Source organism: Rhinopithecus bieti, unplaced genomic scaffold (genome assembly GCF_001698545.2).
Source record: "Rhinopithecus bieti isolate Rb0 unplaced genomic scaffold, ASM169854v2 scaffold_34876, whole genome shotgun sequence".
NCBI classification, from domain to species: Eukaryota; Metazoa; Chordata; class Mammalia; order Primates; family Cercopithecidae; genus Rhinopithecus; species Rhinopithecus bieti.
In genome coordinates, this window is record NW_016814760.1 from 1,034,517 (window position 1) to 1,058,227 (window position 23,711).

Below are 23,711 nucleotides of genomic sequence, written 5' to 3' on the forward strand. Positions count from 1 at the left end.
TGAAAGATAAAATATTTTTCTCAATTGCAGTCAGTTTAAGACTTACTGCTTCCATTCACTTATTTAAAAATATTTGAGACCAGATGTGGTGGCTCATGCCTGTAATCCCAGCACTTTGGGAGGCCGAGGGCGGATCACAAGGTCAAGAGTTCGAGACCAGCCTGGACAACATGGTGAAACCCTGTCTCTACTAAACATACAAAAAAATTAGCTGGTTGTGGTGGCGGGTGCCTGTAATCCCAGCTACTCGGGAGGCTAAGGCAGGAGAATCGCTTGAACTCGGGAAGCAGAGGTTGCAGTGAGCCAAGATCGCGCCTTTGCACTGCAGCCTAGGTGACACAGCCAGACTCTGTCTCAAAAAAAAAAAAAAAAAAAAAAAATTGAGAGCATATCATATTGCAGGCCTTGTTTCAGACTATATAGAAGATGCAAAAACAAACCAAAATTGGTTTGTTCTCAAAAGGCTTGTAATTTCTAAAGTTGGAAAATGCATACACAAGGTAGCTATAGTCAAAAGGATTATGTGATAAGTGTCAACGAATTGGTTTATAGTACTTTGTTGTACATTACTATAGTGTTGCTGGAAAAGAGACTCCAAGGGCCAGTCCTTGGGTCTAGCACAGGAAATAATTGGAGGGGTGTCACAGAGCACAGTGAAGGAAGCAAGTTTATTGGAACTACTCTGTTAGAGAGTAGCGAGTCCAGCTGAGTGCAGTGGCTCACGCCTGTAATCCCAGCACTTTGGGAGGCTGAGGCGGACGGATCATGAGGTCAGGAGTTTGAAACCAGCCTGACCAACATGGTGAAACCCTGTCTCTACTATAAATACAAAAATTAGCCAGGCGTGGTGGCGCACACCTGTAATCCCAGCTACTCAGTAGGCTGAGGCAGGAGAATCGCTTGAACCCAGAAGGCGGAGGTTGCGGTGAGCTGAGATTGTGCCACTGTGTTCTAGCTTGGGCGACAGAGCAAGACTCCATCTCAAAAAAAAAAAAAAAAAAAAAAAAAGAGTAGCCAGTCCTTAGAAAGCAGGAGGAACACACCGTCCTTGGGTAGTGTCTCTACTTAGAAGAAACTATAAGGAGCTATGATTAAACTTGGAATGTGCATGCTCACTAAAAGTCAAGGCTATTGGTACTATAATAAACATTAATCCTTCAAACTAAGCCTACTCATTAATGTTATCTTTGAGTGAAGTGGGCTGCACTCAGGATATCTGGACATTCTGCAGGCTTGGTGGGAGATGTCCTGCATGACCATAATTTTTTTTTTTTTTTTTTTTTTTTGAGACAGAGTCTCACTGTTGCTCAGGCTGGAATGCAGTGGCGCCATCTTGGCTCACTGCAACTGCCACCTCCCAGGTTCAAGCAATTCTCATGCCTCAGCCTCCTGAGTAGCTGGGACTACAGGCATGTGCCACCACACCCAGATTGTTAAAATATTAATATTTTAGTAGAGAAGGGGTTTTGCCATGTGGGCCAGGCTCTTGGCCTCAAGCGATCCACCTGCCTCGGCCTCGCAAAGGGCTAGGATTACAGGTACGAATAGTTTGGAATTAAAATACTTATGGCTATTTTCAGACCATAAGTATTAATATTATAACCACCTTGTGAGTGCCTAGCTACTCACTTTAAGATGTGGTCATTCTAGTCATTTTTTTTCTTTTTTTTTGGCGGAGGGGACAGAGTCTTGCTCTGTTACCCAGGCTGCAGTGCAGTGGTGCAATCTCGGCTCACTGCAACTTCAGCCTCTTGGGTTCAAGTGATTCTCGTGTCTCAGCCTCCTGAGCAGCTAGGATCACAGGTGTGTTCCACCATGCCTGGCTGATTTTTTTTTTTTTTTTTTTGTATTTTAGTAGAGATGTGGTTTTGCCATGTTGGCCAGGCTGGTCTTGAACTCCTGACCTCAAGTAATCCGCCTGTCTCAGCCTCCCAAAGTGCTGGGATTACAGGCGTGAGCCATTGTGCCTGGCCTCTAGTCATGTTTTATTAAACCAGAGGCCTGGTAAGCAGAGGTTCCTCTAATAATAGCACTTCTAACATTGCTTTGAAATTACTTGTCCAGTTGGCTATCTCCTTGACTAAATTGTGAACTGAGGGCAAAGACCATATCTTATTCCTCTTTGTAACCTAGGGACCTAGACTAGTGGGCAACCTATAGGAGGGGCTTAATAACTGAAACAAACAAATGGATGAATAAATGAAGAAAATGGCTAAACAATTTAGAGGGCAAAGATCATGTCTGGCTGGGGTGATGAGGCAAGATGAAGTAATTTAACTTGAACCTTAAAGGATTTAATGGTAAGAGTCTGACAAAGGGTATGTGTACAGGAGGTAGGAAACAGGAAAAAGAAATAAGAGTTGGAAGAGAGCTTAAAAGTCTGGTTTTAATATAATCTCCTGTTAAATGTAGGCATTTCATTTATAATCGTGCTGATGAGTCATGAAATACCTCATAAAATACCCTATTCTGTTTCTTAGTCTGGTTTGGACAATCTGCCCTAGTTTTGATTCTTCGATAAATGACTTCATTTCAAAATATTTATTGAAGATCTATTTCATAAAATCACATTGATTTAGGAAGTTTATTTTTTTCTATGACAGGTACTTTTTCCAGCATTTGCTGCTTATATAATTTAACAAGATTAAATACCCAAATTTTGATATTGACTACACCTGTTAAACTATATTTTTTAAAAAATTGTAGTAAAATACACATAACATACAATTTATCATCTTAATTCTTTATAAGTGCACAGTTCAGTGGCATTAAATACCTTCACATTGATGTGCTACCATCACTACCATCTATCTACAGAACTGTTTTTACACCTGAGATTTTTAATTTTTTTGAGATTTTATTTATTGACTTTTTTTAGAGATAGGTTCTCACATCCCACTATGTTGTCCAGGCCTGACTCAAACTTGGGCTTAAAGGATGCTTCCATCTCAGCCTCCTGAGTAGCTGGCACTACAGGCGAATGCCATTGTGCCTGGCTTACACTAACATTTTTAAACTTAAAAATACAAAATACTACTGTTCACAGAGAAGTAAGAAACACTTTAAATAATGCCATTTACATTCTAAATATGTTGACAAAATTTGGACCACAACTTAAAATTGGTGTATTAACTAAATATTTGGGCTTGGTATTTAATAATGATTGTTTAAACCATTGGCCTTGTAAGTCAAAAATCTAAGATCAGTGTAAAAACCTTATGCATTTTATCTTAAAGAGAAATAATTCGAAGTACTGAAAGTTCAATTTTACAAACCTAGAAAAGAGATTTCTGATAGCATAGAAAACCAGACATTCTTCCTTCACTGGCTAAATCCTATGGGAAGAAAATTGGGTGGTAAGATCACACTTTAGGCCGGCATGTTGGCTCATACCTGTAATCCCAGCATTTTGGGAGGCCGAGGTGGGCGGATCACCTGAGGTCAGGAGTTCGAGACCAGCCTGACCAACATGGAGAAACCCTGTCTCTACTAAAAATACAAAATTAGCCAGGAGTGGTGGTGCATGCCTGTAATCCCAGCTACTTGGGAGGCTGAGGGAGGAGACTTGCTAGAACCCAGGAGGTAGAGGTTGAGGTGAGCCAAGATTGTGCCACTGCACTCCAGCCTGGGCAACAAGAGCAAAACTCCATCTAAAAAAAAAAAAAAAACCATACTTTAGCCTACTCCATTTTCATCACAGGAGTGCTTATACTCTTCCTGTGGGAGCCACTCTTCCCATTCCCAGAAGCAATGGTTTCCAGTTCAGATGCTGGTTCTATATAAAAGGGCAATGTAAGAAGCAGCAGTATTTCCCCAATATCCTGCTAGAACTTGGCTAATTGAAAAGCAGCACAAGGCTAGAATCAGAACCCAGGGTTTCAGGATCCAAGACCAGTTTTATTTCTAAGAGAAATATTTCTCTACAATTATAATCTTCTATAACTCTATAAAACAGCTTTTTTAGTTCAGATTCTTCATCAGAACATTTCTGTTTTTCAAATGCTGCCCCCTGCAGTTGATTAGATTTTGTAATGGATGGTTTTGAAGCTATTTCTGGAGCAAGTGTCGGAGCTTAGGAAACAGTTTTAATGCATTCTGTGTCGTCACTTCTGTAACTTCTTCCACTGAGATCCCTTTCACCTGGGCGATATATTCTGCCGAAATAGAAACGTTCCAGGGCTCATTCCGTACCTGAAACAAGACAGCAGACACACCCTGTCAAACATGACACTGAAGGGAAGCAGATCCTTGGAGACTATAGATAAAACAGAAGAAAATGAGTTTGGTAAAAACAACTGATGGGTTCCTTTTCTTTTTTTTTCTTCTTAGATGGGGATGAGGGCTGGGAGAGAGGCATGGCTGCAATGTTGACTGTAAATCTACGCCACTCCTGAAAAGAACCCTGAGGTATTAACAATTGAAGTCCCTAGCTCCTAGCACATGAAGCAGTCTGCAAACAGTGAACACTTGGTAACTTGCCTGACACACGGATTAACTGTCCTTTGGTTTGTTGCTTACACGAATGCTTGTAAAAGGTTACTGCTCTGCTGCTTGGCCACCTACCTCACAGGCTACATGACAGTTTGATTCAAGAATTGCCAACATGTATTGGAAAGATGAAATAGATTATGTACTGGTGTTTCACTGATTCTAAGATGCATTTCCTCCCCTATTTTAACATCTCTGAAATTGATATAGTATATTTCATTTAGATTCAGTGGTATTTCATAGTATAACTGGCAGTGTTTTTTCTGTCTTAATGGTCATAAAACAATGGTAAACAATGATGCCTCTACAATCAGTAGCATTTAGATTTGATGAAATAAATTATTATAGTTACCATCAATAAGTATCTACTCAGGATGATAATGTTCAGAGGAATAACATTACTGTTAAAATTTTTAAAAACCCACTTTGGTAATGTAGCCTAAAAAAAAAATTAAAAATGGGCACAAAGATTTATGTTAATCATGTTGTTTATAATACAATCTAGATGACCAATATCAAGTAAAATATGGTAAACTCACATACTGGAATATTATGCAGTTATTAAACATAATGAAGAAAAGTATGTTTATTAATATACACAGAGGTTCAGCCAGGTGCAGTGGCTTATACCTGTAATCTTAGCACTTAGGAAGGTTGAGGTGGGAGGATCACTTGAGCTCAGGAGTATGAGACCAGCCTGGGCAACATAGTGAGACCTTGTCTCTATTGAAAAAAAATTAACAAAAAAATATATATACAGAGGTTTACCACATAAAGATCAGTTATAAAATAATATGTCCAAATTAATCCTGTTTTTATGAAATATATGTGCATACATAAATGAACATAAAAAAGTCTGAAAGAAGGCTGGGCGTGGTGGCTCACGCCTGTAATCCCAGCACTTTGGGAGGCCGAGGCGGGCAAATCATGAGGTCAGGAGTTAGAGACCAACCTGGCCAACATGGTGAAACCCTGTCTCTACTAAAAATACAAAAAATTAGCTGGGCATAGTGGCAGGCACCTGTAATCTCAGCTACTTGGGAGACTGAGGCAGGCGAATCGCTTGAACCCGGGAGGCAGAGGTTGCAGTGAGCTGAGATAGTGCCACTGCACTCCAGCCCGGGTGACAGAGTGAGACTATGTCAAAAAAAAAAAAAGAAAAAAAAAGTCTGAAAGAACACACAAACTTTAGTGTTTTCTGTAGATGAGGCATTGTTCTAAGCTTTTCACGGAATTTCCCATTTAATCCTCAAAATAACTCTGTGGTACTATTATTAATAGTATCCCTATTTTCATAGATAAGAAGGAATCCCAAACAGCTAGTAAGTAGCCTGGCCGGGGTTTAACCCAGGCAATCTGACTTCAGAGTTTATGGACTTAGCTACTATATTATAATGGTAACCTTTGGGTGGCAGATGATTTATTTTTCTTGTTTATGATTTTCTGTGTTTTCTAATTTCTGTAACAGACACATTTTACTTAACAAAAATAATATGCAGTTAAGAAATTCATTTATCAAAAAATATTTATTGAGTACACGTTGAGTATCCCTTACCCAAAATGCTTGGAACCAGAAGGGTTTCAAATTTAGAATTTTAAAAATATTTGCATATGCATCTCAAGATATCTTGGGGATGTGGACCAATTCTAAACACAAATTCATTTCTCTCTCTCTCTCTCTTTTTTTTTTTTCTCTGTTGCCCAGACTGGAGGGCTGTGGTGCAATCTCAGTTCACTGCAACCTACGCCTCCTGGATTTAAGTAATTCTCCTGCCTCAGCCTCCCGAGTAGCTGGGATTACAGGCATGCACCACCACGCCCGGCTCATTTTGTATTTTTAGTGGAGACAGGGTTTGTCCTTGTTGGTTAGGCTGGTCTCAAACTCATGACCTCAGGTGATCTGCCCGCTTTGGCCTCCCAAAGTGCTGGGATTACAGGCATGAGTCACTGTGCCTGGGCTCATTTATGTTTCATATACACCTTACACACATCGCTTGAAAGTAACTTTATACAGTATTTTAAATTATTTTGTGCATGAAATAAAGTTTTGTTAAGTACTCATTTGTGGAATTTTCCATTTGTAGTGCAACACTGATGATCAAAAAGTTTTAGATTTTGGAGCATTTTGGATTTAGGATGTTCAGATTAGGGATGCTCTCAACTGGTACCTACTTTGCACAAGGCACTATGCCAGAAACTCACATTTTTTGGTCAAATCAACTAAATATAAATATAAAACTGACTTACAACAGCCATCAAAATTTATTCCTGTTTAGGAAGAATAATGCTAGGTCCTTTCCTTCCATTTTATACTAATCAAAGTGGCAATTCTGTACCATTCTGTTCTATACCAAAACAGGAAAAACTAGGGTGATCCTCTACTTTCCCATTCCTCTATATTTTACATTTTTTTTTTCTTTCTTTTTTTGTTTTGAGATGGAGTTTCACTCTTGTTGCCCAGGCTGGAGTGTAATGGTGTGATCTGGGCTCACGGCAACCTCTGCCTCCCTGATTCAAGCAATTCTCCTGCCTCCGACTCCTGAGTAGCTAGGATTATTGGTGTGCGCCACGACGCCTGGCTCATTTTGTATTTTTATTGGAGACGGGGGTTTCTCCATGTTGGTCAGGGTTGTCTCGAACTCCCGACCTCAGGTGATCCACCCGCCTCAGCCTCCCAAAGTGCTGGAATTACAGGTGTGAGCCACCACACCCAGCTTTACATTCTTATAATAGCTGATTTATAAAAATATGTAATTGACCAGCCTGGGCGGCTACTGGAGGTGGGGGCTGAGGTGGGAGGATCACTTGAGCCCAGGAGGTGGAGGCTGCAGTAAGCTATGATTGCACCACTGTACTCCAGCCTATGCCACAGAGTGAGATCCTGTCTCAAAGAAAATAAAGGTCGGGCACAGTGGCTCACGCCTATAATCCTAGCACTTTGGGAGGCCAAGACAGGAGGCTAGGATTCCTTGAGGCCAGGAGTTCAAGACCAGCCTGGGCAACATGGTAAAACCTCGTATCTACAAAAAATATAAAAATGGCCAGGTGCAGTGGCTCATGCCTATAATCCCAGCACTTTGGGAGGCCAAGGCAGGCGGATCACTTGAGGTCAGGAGTTCAAGAACAGCGTGACCAACACGGTGAAATCCTACCTGCACTAAAAATACAAAAATCAGCCAGGTGTGGTGGCACAAGCCTGTAATCCCAGCTACTAGGGAGGCTGAGGCAAGAGAATTGCTTGAACCCGGAAGGTGGAGATTGCAGTGAGCTGAGATCGCGCCACTGCACACCAGCCTGGCTGACAGAGCAAGACTCTGTCTCAAAAACAAAAATGAAAAAAACCAAAAAACCCCAAAAACAACTAGCCAGGCATTGTAGCACATGCCTGATGGAGAATCATCTGAACCCAGAAAGTCAAGGTTGCTGTGATCACGCCACTGCACTACAGCTTGAGTGACAGAGTGAGACCCTGTCTCAAAAAAAAAAAAAAATTATTGAACGTCAATTAGTTAAAACTCACACTGCAATCACATATAATCATAGTTTCTGAATAAACCGATAATAACTGCTACTGTTCCCAAACCTCTAAATTTTGAGTGCCAATTCTCTGAATTTGGCAGGCATAGAGACACAGATCTGATGGGTAGTCAGAGGCACTTATTAAACTGCACATTGGGAGGTCATTGTAATAGGTATTGCCTAAAGCAAATAAAGCATATACTGTGGCTTACTTTCAGAAAATTATAATTTAAAATAGTAGTAATATTAAAGAGAGTGAAATTTAAAATATGATTCTTTGTGGCTTACAATAACAAAAAGAGATACTAACAGCAAAGATCATATAAATAAACCCATGACTGTATCAATACTTGTATTGAAAGAAATAGAACTTCACTATAACATGCTAACTAAAAGAGGAAAAATGAACATTCCTTGAATACCTACTGTACACCAGATACTGCTAGGCACTTTCACATACATTACGTCATATAGTACTTACCATAATTTTTTTTTTTTTTTTTTGAGACAGAGTTTTGCTCTTGTTGCCCAGGCTGGAGTGCAATGGCGCGATCTCGACTCACTGCAACCTCCGCCTCCTGGGTTCAAGCAATTCTCCTGCCTCAGCCTCCTGAGTAGGTGTGATTTCAGAGGCATGTGCCACCACACCCAGCTAATTTTTTTGTATTTTTAGTAGAGACAGGGTTTCTCCATGTTGGTCAAGCTGGTCTCGAACTCCTGACCTCAGGTGATCCGCCTGCCTTGGCCTCTCAGAGTGCTGGGATTACAGGTGTGAGCCACCGTGCCCAGCCCACCATAATATTTTAATGTATTTATTATTTTACCCACATTTTATAAATGAAAAAGCAGTTTCAGAGAGATTAAGTAGCTTGCCCAAAGTCAGCCAGTAGGTAGACAAGAGGATTTGAATTTGTCTTTCTGACTGCATACACTGTGCTTTTTACTATACTGGTTTGACTCTTATTATTACATACATTAGGACATGCTCCATTATCAAATAATATTCTCTGGAGCACAACAGCTATATTTAGAAAGACCTGAAATAAAGTTAATATAAGCCCTTAATCTAGCACTATATGAGGATTCCACTGTATTTACACTATAATGAGAAACACAGCTAAATTGAAAAGAGCTCAAATGAAAGATACAATCTAAATAATACAGAAATTAGAAAACCATTTACCTGTTTTTCTGGTCCTAGTGCAGGTGAATCTGTTTCTAAGCATATAGAAGTTAAAGGCAACTGTTTCACAAGTTTCTGCTTCTTAGAGAAAAGAAAAAGCAGGTAAGTTTAAAACATGAGAAATAAAGAAAAAGAGCATTAAATTGACATGCTAATAATGCATTTTATTCTGCAAGAACTTAAAATTTATGCTTTAGGCTAGGCGCGGTGGCTCACGCCTGTAATCCCAGCACTTTGGAAGGCCGAGGCGGGCGGATCATGGGGTCAGGAGTTCAAGACCAGCCTGACCAACATGGTGAAATCCTGTCTCTACTAAAAATACAAAAATTGCCAGGCGTGGTGGCTCACGCCTGTAATCCCAGAACTTTGGGAGGCCAAGGCAGGCAGAACACAATGTCAGGAGTTCGAGACTAGCCTGGCCAACATAGTGAAACCCCGTCTCTAATAAAAATACAAAAATTAGCCAGGCATGGTGGTGGGCGCCTATTAGTAATCCCAGCTACTCAGGAGGCTGAGGCAGAAGAATCACTTGAACCCAGGAGGCAAAGGTTACAGTGAGTCGAGATCATGCCACTGAACTCCAGACTGGGCAACAGAGCAAGACTCTGTCTCAAAAAAATAAAAAATATATATAAATACAAATACAAAAATTAGCCAGGCAAGGTTGCAGTGAGCCGAGATTGCACCACTGTACTCTAGACTGGGCAACAGAGTGAGACTCTGCCTCAAAAAAAAATTATTTTTTACTATTCAATTGATAGGCCGGTTGTGGTAGCTCACACCTGTAATCCCAGTACTTTGGGAGGCTGAGCTGGGTGGATCACTGGAGACCAGGAGTTTGAGACCAGCCTGGGCAACATGATAAAACCCCATCTCTACTGAGAATACAAAAATTAAGCCGGGTGTGGTGGCTCATACCTATAATCCCATACTTTGGGATTTCAAAAAAAAAAATTATTTTTTACTATTCAATTGATAGGCCAGTTGTGGTAGCTCACACCTGTAATCCCATACTTTGGGAGGCCAAGGCAGGCTGATCACTTGAGGTTGGGAGTTTGAGACCAGCCTGGCCAACATGGTGAAACACCATCTCTACTAAAAATACAAAAATTAGCTGGGCGTGGTGGCGGGCGCCTGCAATCCTAGCTACTTGGGAGGCTGAGGCAGAATCACTTGAACCCAGGAGGCAGAGGTTGCAGTGAGCTGAGATCACGCCACTGCACTCCAGCCTAACAAGAGTGGAAAAAAAAATTAAAAAATTAGTCAGGCATTGTGGTACATGCCTGTAATCCCAGTTACTCGGAAGGCTGAGGCAGGAGAATCGCTTGGACCTGGGAGGCGGAGATTGCAGTTAGCCAAGATCACATCACTGCACCCTAGCTTGGGCGACAGAGTGAGACTCTGCTTCAAAAAAACAATTCAATTGATAAATGCTAACTGGATGTTCTCATAATTCCACTACTAAAAGTTATGTTAAAATATAAACACTAATTCCTAGAAGTTATCCAAAGCTTCTGGGGAAACCAAAAAATAGTAACCACAGCAAAAATGAGGTACACCCAGCAAGCAGAAATCCAAATATCTGTTATCACATGCCAACATTAACAAGGAAGTGATTTCTGTTGTTTCTCCACCCTCATCACATTCAGTGTTTCTTTCTAACATCCACTTTAAGGCACTTAAAGCTTTATGTTTATAAATCTAAGGGTTTTGTTTGTTTTGAGACACAGTCTGGCTCTGTCACTCATGTTGGAGTGGAGTGGCACATTCTCTGCTCACTGAACCCTCTATCTCCTGGGCTGAAGCCATCCTCCCACCTCAGCCTCCTAAGTAGCTGGGACTACAGGCACACACCACCACACTTGGCTAATTGTTTTTGGTGTTTTTTTTGAGATGGAGTCTCACTTTTCGCCCAGGCTGGAGTGCAGTAGCATGATCTCAGCTCACTGCAAGCTCCGCCTCCTGGGTTCACGCCATTCTCCGGCCTCAGCCTCCCAAGTAGCTGGGACTACAGGTGCCTGCCACCATGTCCGGCTAATTTTTTGTATTTTTTAGTAGAGACGGGATTTCACCGTGTTAGCCAGGATGGTCTCGATCTCCTGACCTTGTGATCCGCCCGCCTCCCAAAGTGCTGGGATACAGGTGTGAGCCACTGCGCCCAGCCTAGTTTTTTAAGTTTTAAAGCTGTAATTCACATACCATAATATTCACTCTTTAAAAGTATACAATTCAGTGTTTTTTGCTATATTCACAAAATTGTACAATCATCACCATTATCTAGTTCTGGAATATTTTCATCACCCCAAAAAGAAACCCCATACCCATTAGCTGTCACTCCCTATTATCCTTCTCCTCAAAATTCTGGAAACCACTAATCTATTTTGTGTCTATAGATCTGCCTCACCTGAACATTTCACATGAATGGAATAATACAAGATGTGGTTTTTTTATCTGGTCGCTTTCTCTTAGCATGTTTTCAAGGTTCATCCATGCTGTAGCATGATTCAGTACTTCATTTCTTTTCATGACTTTATTCCTTTTCATTCCTTTTTATGACTTTATATTCCTCTGTGTGGATATAGCACATTTTATTTATCCATTGATCAGCTGACAGACATCTAGGTTGTTTCTACTTGTTGGCTATTATGAATAATGCTGCTATAAACGTTTATGTACAAGTTTTTGTGTGGACATATGTTTCAATCTCTTTTAGGTATCTACCTAGGGGTGGAATTGCTGGGTCACGTGGTAATTTTATTACGTTTCTAAGGAACTCCCAAACTTAGTGGTATAAAGTGGTATCTCTCACTGTACCTTTGATTTCTATTTCCATAATGGCTAATGAGGTTGAGCATCTTTTTATGAGCTTATTGGCCATTTGTATGTTTTCTTTAGATACATATCTAATTTAAATAATTTGCACATATTTTAATCAGGTTATGTCTTTTTATTGAGTTGTAATGGTGCTTTATATATTCTGGATACTAGACCCTTATCAGATACATGGTTTGAAAAGATTTTTTATCTTTCTAAGGGTTGTATTTTCACTTTTGTGATAATGTGCTTTGAATTATAAAAGTCTTAAATTTTTTATTGTGAAAATTTTAAATTTTGATTATGTCCAATACATTTTTTTCTTTGGTTATGATTTTAATGACCTATCTAAGACACCACAGCCTAATCAAGGAGTCACACAAATTAAGGCCTGTTTTCCTCTAGGAATTTTACTATTTTTTTTTTTTTTGAGATGGAGTTTTGCTCTTGTTGACTAGGCTGGAGTGCAATGGCTTGATCTCGGCTCACTGCAACCTCCACCTCCTGGTTCAAGTGATTCTCCTGCCTCACCCTCCCGAGTAGCTGGGATTACAAGCACATGCCAACATGCCCAGCTAATTTTTGTATTTTTAGCAGAGACAGCGTTTCACCATGTTGGTCAGGCTGGTCTCAAACTCCTGGCCTCAGGTGATCCACCCGTGTCAGCCTTCCAAAGGCTGGGATTACAAGCGTGAGCCCCTGTGCCTGGCCTTATTTTGGTTTTATGTTTAAGTCTTTGATTAATTTCTGAGTTCATTTTTATATATATGAGGTAGAGACCTAAGATTAATTTTTGTAAAGTAACTAGAATAGTATCATAAGTATGTAATAAAAGCTCATGTTTTAAATTTTATTTCATAAAGTGTTAGATGAGTTTCAATGACAAAATTTACCTGTCCACTTCTTATGATAGAAGGGGGAATTGAGAAGAAGTACCCAGCTCTTACTCCTTCCATGGCTACAGATGGCCGACCATCAAATGCATGCAGTAGTACCTTGACAGCACCTTTCAAAAATGAAAGATAAGGCAGAATTCCATTTTATTTCCCATTAATCAAATTAAATGACAGAAGTCTGAAATTTTAAGTAAATGTTGGTCACTAGGATATAAACAAGAGGTTTTATAACTTCTAAAGGGTGGATAAATGTACAGTGTTCAAAGAGTGGAATAAAAATATAGTAAATTTTAAGCCAGGCACAGTGGCTCACACTTGTAATCCCAGAACTTTGGGAGGCCAAGGCAGGTAGATCACTTGAGCCCAGGAGTTCGAAACCAGCCTGGCCAACATAGTGAAACCCTGTCTCTACAAAAATACAAAATTTACCTGGGCATGGTAGTGCAGGCCTATAGTCCCAGCTGCTCAGGAAGCTAAGGTGGGAGGATCACCTGAGCCTGAGATGTCAAGGCTGCAGTGAGCTGCAATCGCACCATTGCACTCTAAGCTGGGCATTGGAGTGAGACTCTGTTTCAAAAAATAAACTAATAAAAATATATATAGGCCGGGTGTGGTGGCTCACATCTGTAATCCCAGCACTTTGGGAGGCTGAGGTGGGCGGATCACCTGAGGTCAGGAGTTCAAGACAAGCCTGACTAGCATGGTGAAACCCCATCTCTACTAAAAATACAAAAAAATTAGCTGGGAGTAGTGGTGGGAACCTGTAATCCCAGCTACTTGGGAGGCTGAGGCAGGAGAATCACTTGAACCTGGGAGGCAGAGGTTGCAGTGAGCCGAGACTGCACCACTGCACTCCAGCCTGGGCAATAAAGCGAGACTCCATCTCAAAAAAAAAAAAAATATATAGATAGATAGATAGATAGATAGATAGATAGATAGATAGATAGATAGATAGACAGAGAGAGATAGAAAATTCTTAATCTTCAAAATAAAATTGAAATATTCAATAATGTTGGCCAGACACAGTGGCTCATGTCTGTAATCCCAGCACTTTGGGAGGCTGAGGTAGGAGGCTCTCTTGAGCTCAGGAGTTTGAGACCAGCCTGGGCAACATGGTGAAACCCAGTTTCTACTAAAAATATACACACAAAAAATTAGCAGGGTGTGGTGGTGTGTGCCCATAGTCCCAACTAGTTGTGGGGCTGAAGTGGGAAGATCTCTTGAGCCCGGGAGGTGGAGGCTGCAGTGAGCAGAGATTGCCCCATTGCAATTCAGCCTGGGCAACAGAGTGAGACCCAGTCTCAAAAAAAAAAAAAAAAAAAAAAGGAGAAATATTCAATTTTAAAGACAAATATAAATTTCCCGCACCATCAGATCTTTTCTAGAAGTCTGTGAGCTGTCTAATTGTTTCTCACAGGAGGGTTTTAGGCAGTCAAATAGATTATCTTAACAAAAATGCTAGTGAAAGAAGAAACGGGGAACTAAGTGACACAAATTCCATAGAGTGGGCTTCATAAAACTATCCCCAGTTCTTAAAGGGTAGCTGCTCAGCCTGCATAAAAATCATGCTTTCAGTGACTTCAGAACTATTCATCACTGATTTCTAGTTGCAGGCAATTACATTTACTTTATTATTTGACAGAGTTTTTTCAAATGTTATGAATGACCATTAGAGAGTTATGACCATAAGTAAGTTATGAAACCAACTTAATAGGTCACAACCAATAATGAGTGCTTATATGTATATATGTGTGTGTGTGTATGTAGCACACACACATACCTATACATACACATATATGGATTGCTTGTTAAACTTTTGTTAGCTTTATGTAAATATGAGTCTCAAAATAAACTATATTTCTTACTGTAGATGGTACCTTTAAAATCTTGAAAAATAATGCTATAAGATGTAAATTTACTTTAGGAACAAACAAAAAAGAGTGTGTTTATGTATGATGGCCAAAATCTGTATTTCTGTAAATTCTGCATTTCTGAAGCAGCACCTGGAAAACATACAAAACAGTGACCCAATGTGATTGCTGTGTGATAGCCCTTCTTTTTTTAACCTTTTCCTCATTAATCAGCTGACTGAGCTGATTAAGAAACTGGAGCTGCTGGCCGGGCACAGTGGCTCATGCCTGTAATCCCAGCACTTTGGGAGGCCGAGGTGGGTAGATCACCTGAGGTCAGGAGTTCAAGACCAGCCTGGCCAACATCATGAAACCCCATCTCTACTAAAAATACAAAAATTAGCTGGGTGTGGTGGCGAACACCTGTACTGCTAGCTACTTGGGAGGCTGAATGAAGCAGAATAGCTTGAACATAGGAGGTGGAGGTTGTAGTGAGTCAAGATTGTACCACTGCACTCCAGCCTAGGGAACAGAGCAAGACTGTGTCTCAGAAAATAAAATAGGCTGGGCACGGTGGCTCACTCTTGTAATCCCAGCACTTTGGCAGGCTGAGGCAGGTGGATCACTTGAGGTCAGGAGTTCAAGACCAGCTTGGCCAACATGGCGAAACCCTAGATCTACTAAACATACAAAAATTAGCTGGGCGTGATAGTGGGTGCCTATAATCTCAGCTACATGGGAGGTTGAGGCAGGAGAATTGCTTGAACCTAGGAGGCAGAGGTTGCAGTGAGCCGAGATTGCGCCACTGCATTGCAGCCTGGGTGACAGAGTGAGACTGTCTCAAAAAATAAACAAATAAATAAATAAAAGAAACTGGAGCTGCTAATTTTGCTTTGCTTTGTTTTTTATGAAGCTGCTAATTTTTAAATTCAGGGACATAAATTATTTTATTCAACTTTTCATTTAATCTGTCTGGGCCTGGGAAATATGATAATTAACTGAAAACCTTGTAAACAATAGCCTGACCTGCAATATCATCTTAGATGATTTTCACCCCCCTTCTTGCCCCTGCCCTTCAAGAAATCAGATTAAAACATGGCTTGCTTTGTGAGAACATAAACTGGAATTGTCAAACTTGAAATTAGGCCTATTTTTCTCAGGAAATGAAATACCTTGCTCTTGTAAAAGGTTGATGGTAGGTCTTCCAGCAGAGCGTGAGTGCACATTTCTGTTTAACGACAACAACATTTCTTTTAAGTACCACCCTGAAAGTAGTGTTTTTGATCTACTAAAGTAGTTCAGAGAAAGATAAATGTAGAGTTCCATTTCAGGAGAACTCTGATCATTATTTAATTTGCTCTATAGCTATTAACATAAAAAAATAATTAACCTACACAGGCAAATTTAGTCTTTTGGCTAATTGGATCTGTCTGATTAGGACTTGTCTTTGCTCTTCCTTCTGTTCATCAGTGCCAGCAAATCTAGGGGAGAAATCTAGTCCAACCTAGAGCAGAAAAATAAAAGATATTACATATTTAAGTTTAAGGAACCTCAAAGGAGATCTTTGGATTGACGCTATCCAATAGAAATATAATGTGAGGCAGAAAAGCAAGCCACATAAAAATATTAATTCTAGTAGCCACATTAAAATATTCACAAAACAGGTGAAATTAATCTTAAGATACTTTAACCCAATATATCCCAAATATTATTATTTTAAACATGCAGCCAATATAAAATATTGAGTTATTTTATATTCCCTTTTTTTGTTTTGTTTTGTTGAGATGGAGTCTGGCTCTGTCACCCAGGCTGGAGTGCAGTGGCGCGATCTCAGCTCACTGCAACCTCTGCCTCCCAGGTTCAAGCGATTCTCTTGCCTCAGCCTCCTGAGTAGCTGGGATTACAGGTGCCTGCCATCACGCCCAGCTAATTTTTGTGTTTTTAGTAGAGACAAGGTTTTACCATGTTGGTCAGGCTGGTCTCAAATTCCTGACCTCAAGTGATCAGCGTGCCTTGGCCTCCCAAAGTGCTGGGATTACAGGCGTGCCCAGTCTTTTTTCTTCCTTTTTGGTACTAAAACTTTGAAATACACAGTGTATTTTACACTTATAACACATCTCAATTCAGAGCAGTCACATTTCAAATGCTCAGGAGCTGTTAAGTGGCCACTATATTGGACGGCACAGACTACAGGTGACTCCTTCTCCTGGGACTATTTTGGCATGCATTCTATAATCTATATTTTGAATTTAAGTGTTATTCTTATCTTTTGTCTTTAATTAAAAATAGAATTTATTACCAAGTAATAAAAATATTTCACAATTGGCCCGGCGTGGTGGCTCACGCCTGTAATCCCAGCACTTTGGGAGGCCAAGGTGGGTGGATTACTTGAGGCCAGGTGTCCAAGACCTGCCTGGCCAACATGGTGAAACCCCATCTCTACTAAAAATACAAACAAATCAGCTGGGTTGGTGGTGCATGCCTGTAATCCCGGCTAGTAAGGAGGCTGAGGCAGGAGAACCACTTGAACCTGGGAAGCGGAGGTTGCAGTGAGCCGGGATTGCACCACTGCACTCAAGCTGGGATTGCACCACTGTACTCCAGGCTAGGTGACAGAGCAAGGTTCTGTCTCAAAAAAAAAAAAAAAAAAAAAAAAAAGATGGAGAGAAAAAAAAAATTTTTTAAAAAGGGGGGAGGGGGAATTGTGTGTTTTTTAAAAAAAAAAAAAAAAAAAAAAAAAAAAAAAAAAAAAAAATCACAATTATAAATATTTAAATAAAAAAGTTCTTTAATTACAAACTCTAGCCCATTTAAAGTGTGTTTCTAAATTACTTATCAAGAATTATGGATACTATATTAACTCACCAGAGCAAGGACCCATATTTAAGCACAAGAAAAAAAAGCAAAGTGTTTAGAAATGCTATTATTTTTCTCCAATTAAGGTAGGCCTATGGCAAGGCTTTTGATTGTTTCATCCCCAAGTTTTCTTGCTTATTAAAGAAGTATCAACAAATTATTATTTGGCTAAATAGGGTGAACATAATTATACAAGTCAGTTATAATCACCAATACTGAACTAAAAATTATTTTCATATATCATATAGAAGTCTGAATTAGAAGTCGTTTGATCAGCTAGTGGGTATTTACCTCTCCAATTGCCAACAACCGATCCTTATAATTCTCAATAATGGGCAAAGCTACATCCAAATCCTGGGAGGAAAAAAAGTAAAATTGTTAAAATGGAAGAAGGGAACTGCTATTTCACAAGCTCCTATTATGTGCTAGGTGCTATGCTATCCTGGTGCTTTACATACATGTAATCCATTTAAGCAGTCAAAGAACTAACAATAGTAATCTTTCTATAATGGTGAGTACCTCTACCTGTAAATTTGAGTAGAAACATATCCCATACCCATTCAGGTTACAAGAATATGACTTTTTATGAAGAGTACCACTTAAACATTGCCTTCTGTTTAGGGGTTATTTCCTGACATTTAGGAGGCATTTGGACATTCTGAAATCACTAAGAAAAAGAGAGGCAAACCACCAGGGAGTCATCTTTGCATGTGAGCTTTGCGACTGCATTATTGTGTTCTCCCCTTAGAATTCGTCTGGTTGGTGAGTTTATAATAATAATCCCATACTTTCTTTGCACTGTTTTCACTGATTTCATTTGTCTTTAGTCCTGCTTTGACTACTTGTCCTAAATCCCCAGCAATATAAACAATGAGTATCTCATATATGTTTGTTAAATATTGAAGTAGCTGTGTACCATTAGTTTCAATGATATTACCTTCTCCACTGAGGATAATTTGCCCTGTGAGGGTTCCCTTCTTAGGTAGGGAAAACAAATATATGGAAAATTGCTTCTAGATACCTTTTAGACTACATTGCACATTTTAGTTTCAGGATATATAGATTGCAAAGTATTTCTCCTGAGGATAATCAGAACAAGACAGAATTAAGAAAAGGAAGGTAAAGCAGATGATAGAGGAACAGGAGTAGATTTTGCAACTATGAGAGAGAACAAAGATGAAGGAGGGTAAGTTAAGGCCTTGAAATATATTCTAGTAGACTTGAAATACATTCTAGTAGACTTGAAGAAGAATTAACATTGTCATGAAAAATGATGGGTATATGACCCTAGATGTCAGAAAAGCTATTTGACAACAAGCTGAGTAGGTTAAACAGTTCCAGGCAAAGCTTTTTCCATATCACACATCCAAACTACTCTGTCTCTGAGATCTCAGAGGGACTGGAGAAGTAGGAGAAATCATCCAGGAAATGTCTAACACTTAGAAAGCCTGAGTCACAGAAATTACACACTTGGAGGAAGATCAGATGAAGAAAAGACCATGCCTCTTGGAATATGTATTATCTATGAAAAAGCAAAACAGATTTATAGTGAGACTATTCAAACTCCTAATAAAATAGATTTGGAAGCTTTCAGCAAGTCAAGAATGATAAATAAAAATTAATAGTAGAATATAATTCATATTACTTATTTAATATGTACAAATGCATTTGTGTGTATGGTCTTTGTCATTTCATTTTAGCAGGTGTAAACATATTTATAAGGCTATTTGTAGGTCTATTTCTGCCCTCAGTTCTATCCCCACTCCCTTCAGAAGGTCTCAAGTTCCTTAACAGCTAATGGTTCTATTATACTTTTGTGCGTGTGTGTTTTTTTTTTAAGATAGCGTCTCAGCTTATGACCCAGGCTGGAGTGTGCAGTGGTGCGATCATAGCTCACTGCAGCCTTGATCTCCTGGGCTCAAGCGATTCTCCTACCTCAGCCTCCCGAGTAGCTGGCACTATAGGTATGTGCCACCATGCCCGGCTAATATTTTTAATTTTTGTGTAGAGATGGGATCTCGCTATGTTGCCTAGGCTGGTCTCCAACTCCTGGCCTCAAGCAATCTTCTCACCTCAGCCTCCCAAAGTGTTGGGATTACAGGATCAGCCATAGCACCCCACCCTATTATGGTTTTTGTACAAAAAAGATTATATACCCCTATACTTTATGATTGGGCGTAATACTACTATATAATTATTCATCATTTATAAATGAGGAAATTCAGACTTGGTGAAGGTAAGTAATGTGCCACAGATCACAGAAGTCCGTAGGCCAGGGCCCTCTGACTTCAAAGCTCATGCATGCTGTTTCCACCATGCTGCTGAAGGAAGAATGGAAGAAGGGACAAAAAAGGGAATGAATGAAAGAAGGAAGGAGGGCAAAAGGGATCAAAGCAAAGAGATTTATTCAGAATGATTTTAAATAATTACAATAGATTTTTTTATTATAGAAAATGTTTAGTCTTCAGAACCTTTAGAACAGGGATCAGGTGTTTAACAGAAATTAGTGAAGTGGGACAAATAGAAACAGTGGCTAACCAGAGAGCGAATACCCTGCATGCAGGTGCAGCAGAATGCCACCAGCGAATTGTGGTTCACCACAGTTCATTGTGGTTCATCCCCAGTGCCTAAACTGTGCCTGGTAATAATAGTTATTGAATGAATTAATTAAATCAGGAATATGTTAAAAGGATTTGTGTGATGCTAGGCAATTCATCTTATAAAACAAGTTAATTTGATGAATACTTACTACATACCTAGCTTTGTACCACATATTTTAGAAGCCTGTAAACGTGCAAAAAGGCATACTTCCTGTTTTAAAGGGGTTTATAATCTAATCAGCAGGAGAAAACTAAACTGCAGTATGGACTACAAGTGCAACTGGAATAAAACAGGGCTAACTCTGCTCATCTCTAGTCTATTCCAGAGGATTATCACAACATTCGATGGGTTCATATCTGCTTTGATAATCAAGAATTACCTATCGGCTGGGCATGGTGGCTCACATCTGTAATCCCAGCACTTTGGGAAGCCAAGGCAGGTGGATCACTTGAGGCCAGGAGTTCAAGACCAGCCTGGCCAACATAGCAAAACCCCATCTCTACAAAAATACAAAAAATTAGCCGGGTGCAGTGGTGCATGCCTGTAATCCCAGCTACTCAGGAAGCTGAGGCATGAGAAGCACATGAACCAGGGAGGCGGAGGCTGCAGTGAACTAAGATGACGCCACTGCACTCCAACCTGGGTGTCAGAGCAAGACTCTATCTCAGAAAGAAAAAAAAAAAAGAAGTACCTATCATACTGTTGGCACATTAATTGCTTTGGTAAGTTAAGCAGTCCAATCAACTCTATATTAATGCCAAATATATGCCAAATCCAGTCATTTCTGTACCTCCAATGCTAGTACTCTGGTCTAATCCACCATCATTTGTAGCCTTCTAACTTTTTCCCCTTTTCATTTTTTGCCCTCTTCAAAACTCATTCTTCATACCAAAGCCAAGGGGATCTTTTTTTTTTTCTTCACCAGACTCATTTTACTGCCAGAGCCGAGGGGATCTTTTTAAAACATAAATTACATCTTGGTACTTCTCACATTAAACCCTCCACTGCATGTAAACTAAAATCCAACAAGGTCCTGTATGAGATCTCCGCCCATCCCTCTTACCACTATCACTTCCTCTCTTCCTCTAGCCATATCAGCCCTCTTTCTGTTTCTTGACTACACTGAGCTTATTCCTGCCTTAGGACCTTTGTGCTTTGCTGTTTCCTTTGCATATAACACCCTGATCCTCTCTCTGCATGGCCGATTCCTTTGTAACATTCAGGTTGCAGCTCAATTGTCACTACCAGAGAGTCCTTCCTTGATGACATCATCTAACAACCAGCATCCACAACACCTACTACATAAACTTGTTTTACTATCTTCAAAGCACTTAGTGCTATCGAAAGTTTTCCTGTTGATGTAATTGTTGACTGTCTGTCTGCACCATCTAGAATCTAGCTTCCATGAGAGGGATCTTACTCATTATTGGGTCTGCAGTGCTGACAGCAGTGCTTGGCTTGTAGCAGGTGCTCAGTACACACTGGTTGACTACCTAACTAAATGAATGTCTATTAGTATAAATCCCCACATAAATGAAAGAAGCGCTGCCTTGCTATGATTCCACATTTGTAGAATTGTGACTATCTGGCAATGTAGCTAATTTTATCATATTTAACAATTCAGGATAGCTACAGGATAAGCATTTTTACCTGAAATGAATGAATTTTATTTTGTTTATTTCTATTTTATTTTTTTTGAGAGATGGAGTCTCACCATGTGTTGGTCTTGAACTCCTGAGCTCAAGTGATCCTCCCACCTTGGTGTCCCAAAGTGTTAGGATTATAGGCGTGAGCCATCACACCCAGTCATGAATTTTATTTTGAAATAAGTAGAGCTACCTAAGGTATCTTAATATAGAAACAGAGATACATTATTATTATTATTATTATTGTTATTATTATTTTTTTTTTTTTGAGATGGAGTCTCACCCTGTTGCCCAGGCTGGAACGCAGTGGAGCAATCTCGGCTTACTACAATCTCCGCCTCCTGGGTTCAGGTGATTCTCCCACCTTAGTCTCCTGAGTAGCTGGGACTACAGGTGCATGCCACCACACCTGGCTAATTTTTTGTATTTTTAGTAGAGACAAGGTGTCACCATGTTAGCCAGGATGGTCTCAATCTCCTGACCTCGTGATCCACCCACCTCAGCCTCTCAAAGTGCTGGGTTTACAGGCATGAGCCACTGCATCCGGCCTACGTGATTATTTTTTAAATGGCACTATATCTCAATTTATTCATAGGTAACAAAAAGTCATTACTTCTTTGAAATGGGGCTATCAAGCCCATTATGCAATAAAGCACTCATGAAACTGTGGATCTTCCTGATGCTGAATCAAGAGACAAGTGTGAAATATAAGACATACCGACTACTGTGAGTCAGTGAGACCGTGTGGGTAGGATGTTTTTAGAGCAGGTACAAAATCAGTACAATTTAATAGCTGGAGAGCAATCCTGTAACAATGGTTCTATGTTCAAAGATAATACTACTTACTTGAACTCATCTGTTCCCTAATAGTATATGGCACCTCTGAATTTGTATCTTTCTTTTTCTAGATATTCTATCACTTTTTTTTACCAAAGCAACATGACTACAGTACCAAAAAAAGTGAAAAAAGTTACACATATTCCTAACAGATCATCACAATTACTATCATTTCTGTGTTTTCTCTCCAGTCTTTTCCATATGAATATATGCTTATGTAGATGTCACTCATAGTGAATATGCTATTTGGTATCCTGCTTTTCTCCCTATATTATACAGTAAGCATTTTCCATGTGCTATAATACACTTTATAATCCTCATTTTCTATAAATGCATTATATTTAACACTCTACGACTTAACTAATGATTCCTTTATTTCTGAACCTCTAGGTTGTTTCTACTTTTTCTCTATTACGAATAATGTTGCAACAAATATCTTTGTTAAAGAACGTAGTGCTTCCTTCTTTTGGATTATTTCCTGAGAATATAAATTAGAAAGAGGAGGATTACTGAGTCAAATAATTCTTTTGTTTGTTTGTTTTTAATGGTTCCTGTTTTGTATGACTGTTACCTTTAGTGTGACACTTCTTTGGTCTTCTGGTGAAAGTCCTTGAACTGGATGAACACCCAAGCATGGCAGGACAAACCCATTATACCTAAAAATGTAGAACCAATTGAGAAAGCAAGAATAGTAGACTAGTATATTACAATGTATTCTAAAGAATAAGTAGAGGCCAGGCATGGTGGCTCATGTCTGTAATTCCAGCACTTTGGGAGGCTGAGCCAGGTGGATCACTTAAGGCCAGGAGTTTGAGACCAGCCTGGCCAACATGGTGAAATCCTGTCTCTACAAAAAATATAAAAATTAGCCAGGCCTGGTGGTACATGCCTTAGTCCCAGCTACTTGGGAGGCTGAAGCAGAGAATTGCTTGAAACCAGGTGGCAGAGGTTGCAGTGAGCCGACATTGCGCCACTGCACTCCAGCTTGGGTGACAGAGCAAGACTCCATCTCTCAAAAAAA

General features: G+C 39.8%; 1 protein-coding gene across 3 annotated transcripts in view; it reads right to left on the reverse strand.

The window, feature by feature from the left end:
• Positions 1 to 2,565: 2,565 nt before the first annotated feature.
• Positions 2,566 to 23,711, reverse strand: part of TATDN3 (TatD DNase domain containing 3) — a 26,449-nt gene continuing 5,303 nt past the window's right edge. For 2 of the 3 annotated variants that reach the window (XM_017851952.1, XM_017851954.1), the window contains 7 exons: positions 23,262 to 23,346; positions 17,898 to 17,960; positions 16,145 to 16,254; positions 15,923 to 15,978; positions 12,898 to 13,010; positions 9,191 to 9,271; positions 2,566 to 4,191 (listed from right to left, as the gene is read on the reverse strand). In XM_017851952.1, the coding sequence (XP_017707441.1) occupies positions 4,048 to 4,191; positions 9,191 to 9,271; positions 12,898 to 13,010; positions 15,923 to 15,978; positions 16,145 to 16,254; positions 17,898 to 17,960; positions 23,262 to 23,346 (652 nt within the window). In that variant the 3' untranslated portion in view covers positions 2,566 to 4,047. The remainder of the gene's footprint in view (positions 4,192 to 9,190; positions 9,272 to 12,897; positions 13,011 to 15,922; positions 15,979 to 16,144; positions 16,255 to 17,897; positions 17,961 to 23,261; positions 23,347 to 23,711) is intronic. The other variant, XM_017851953.1, reaches the window with a different exon arrangement.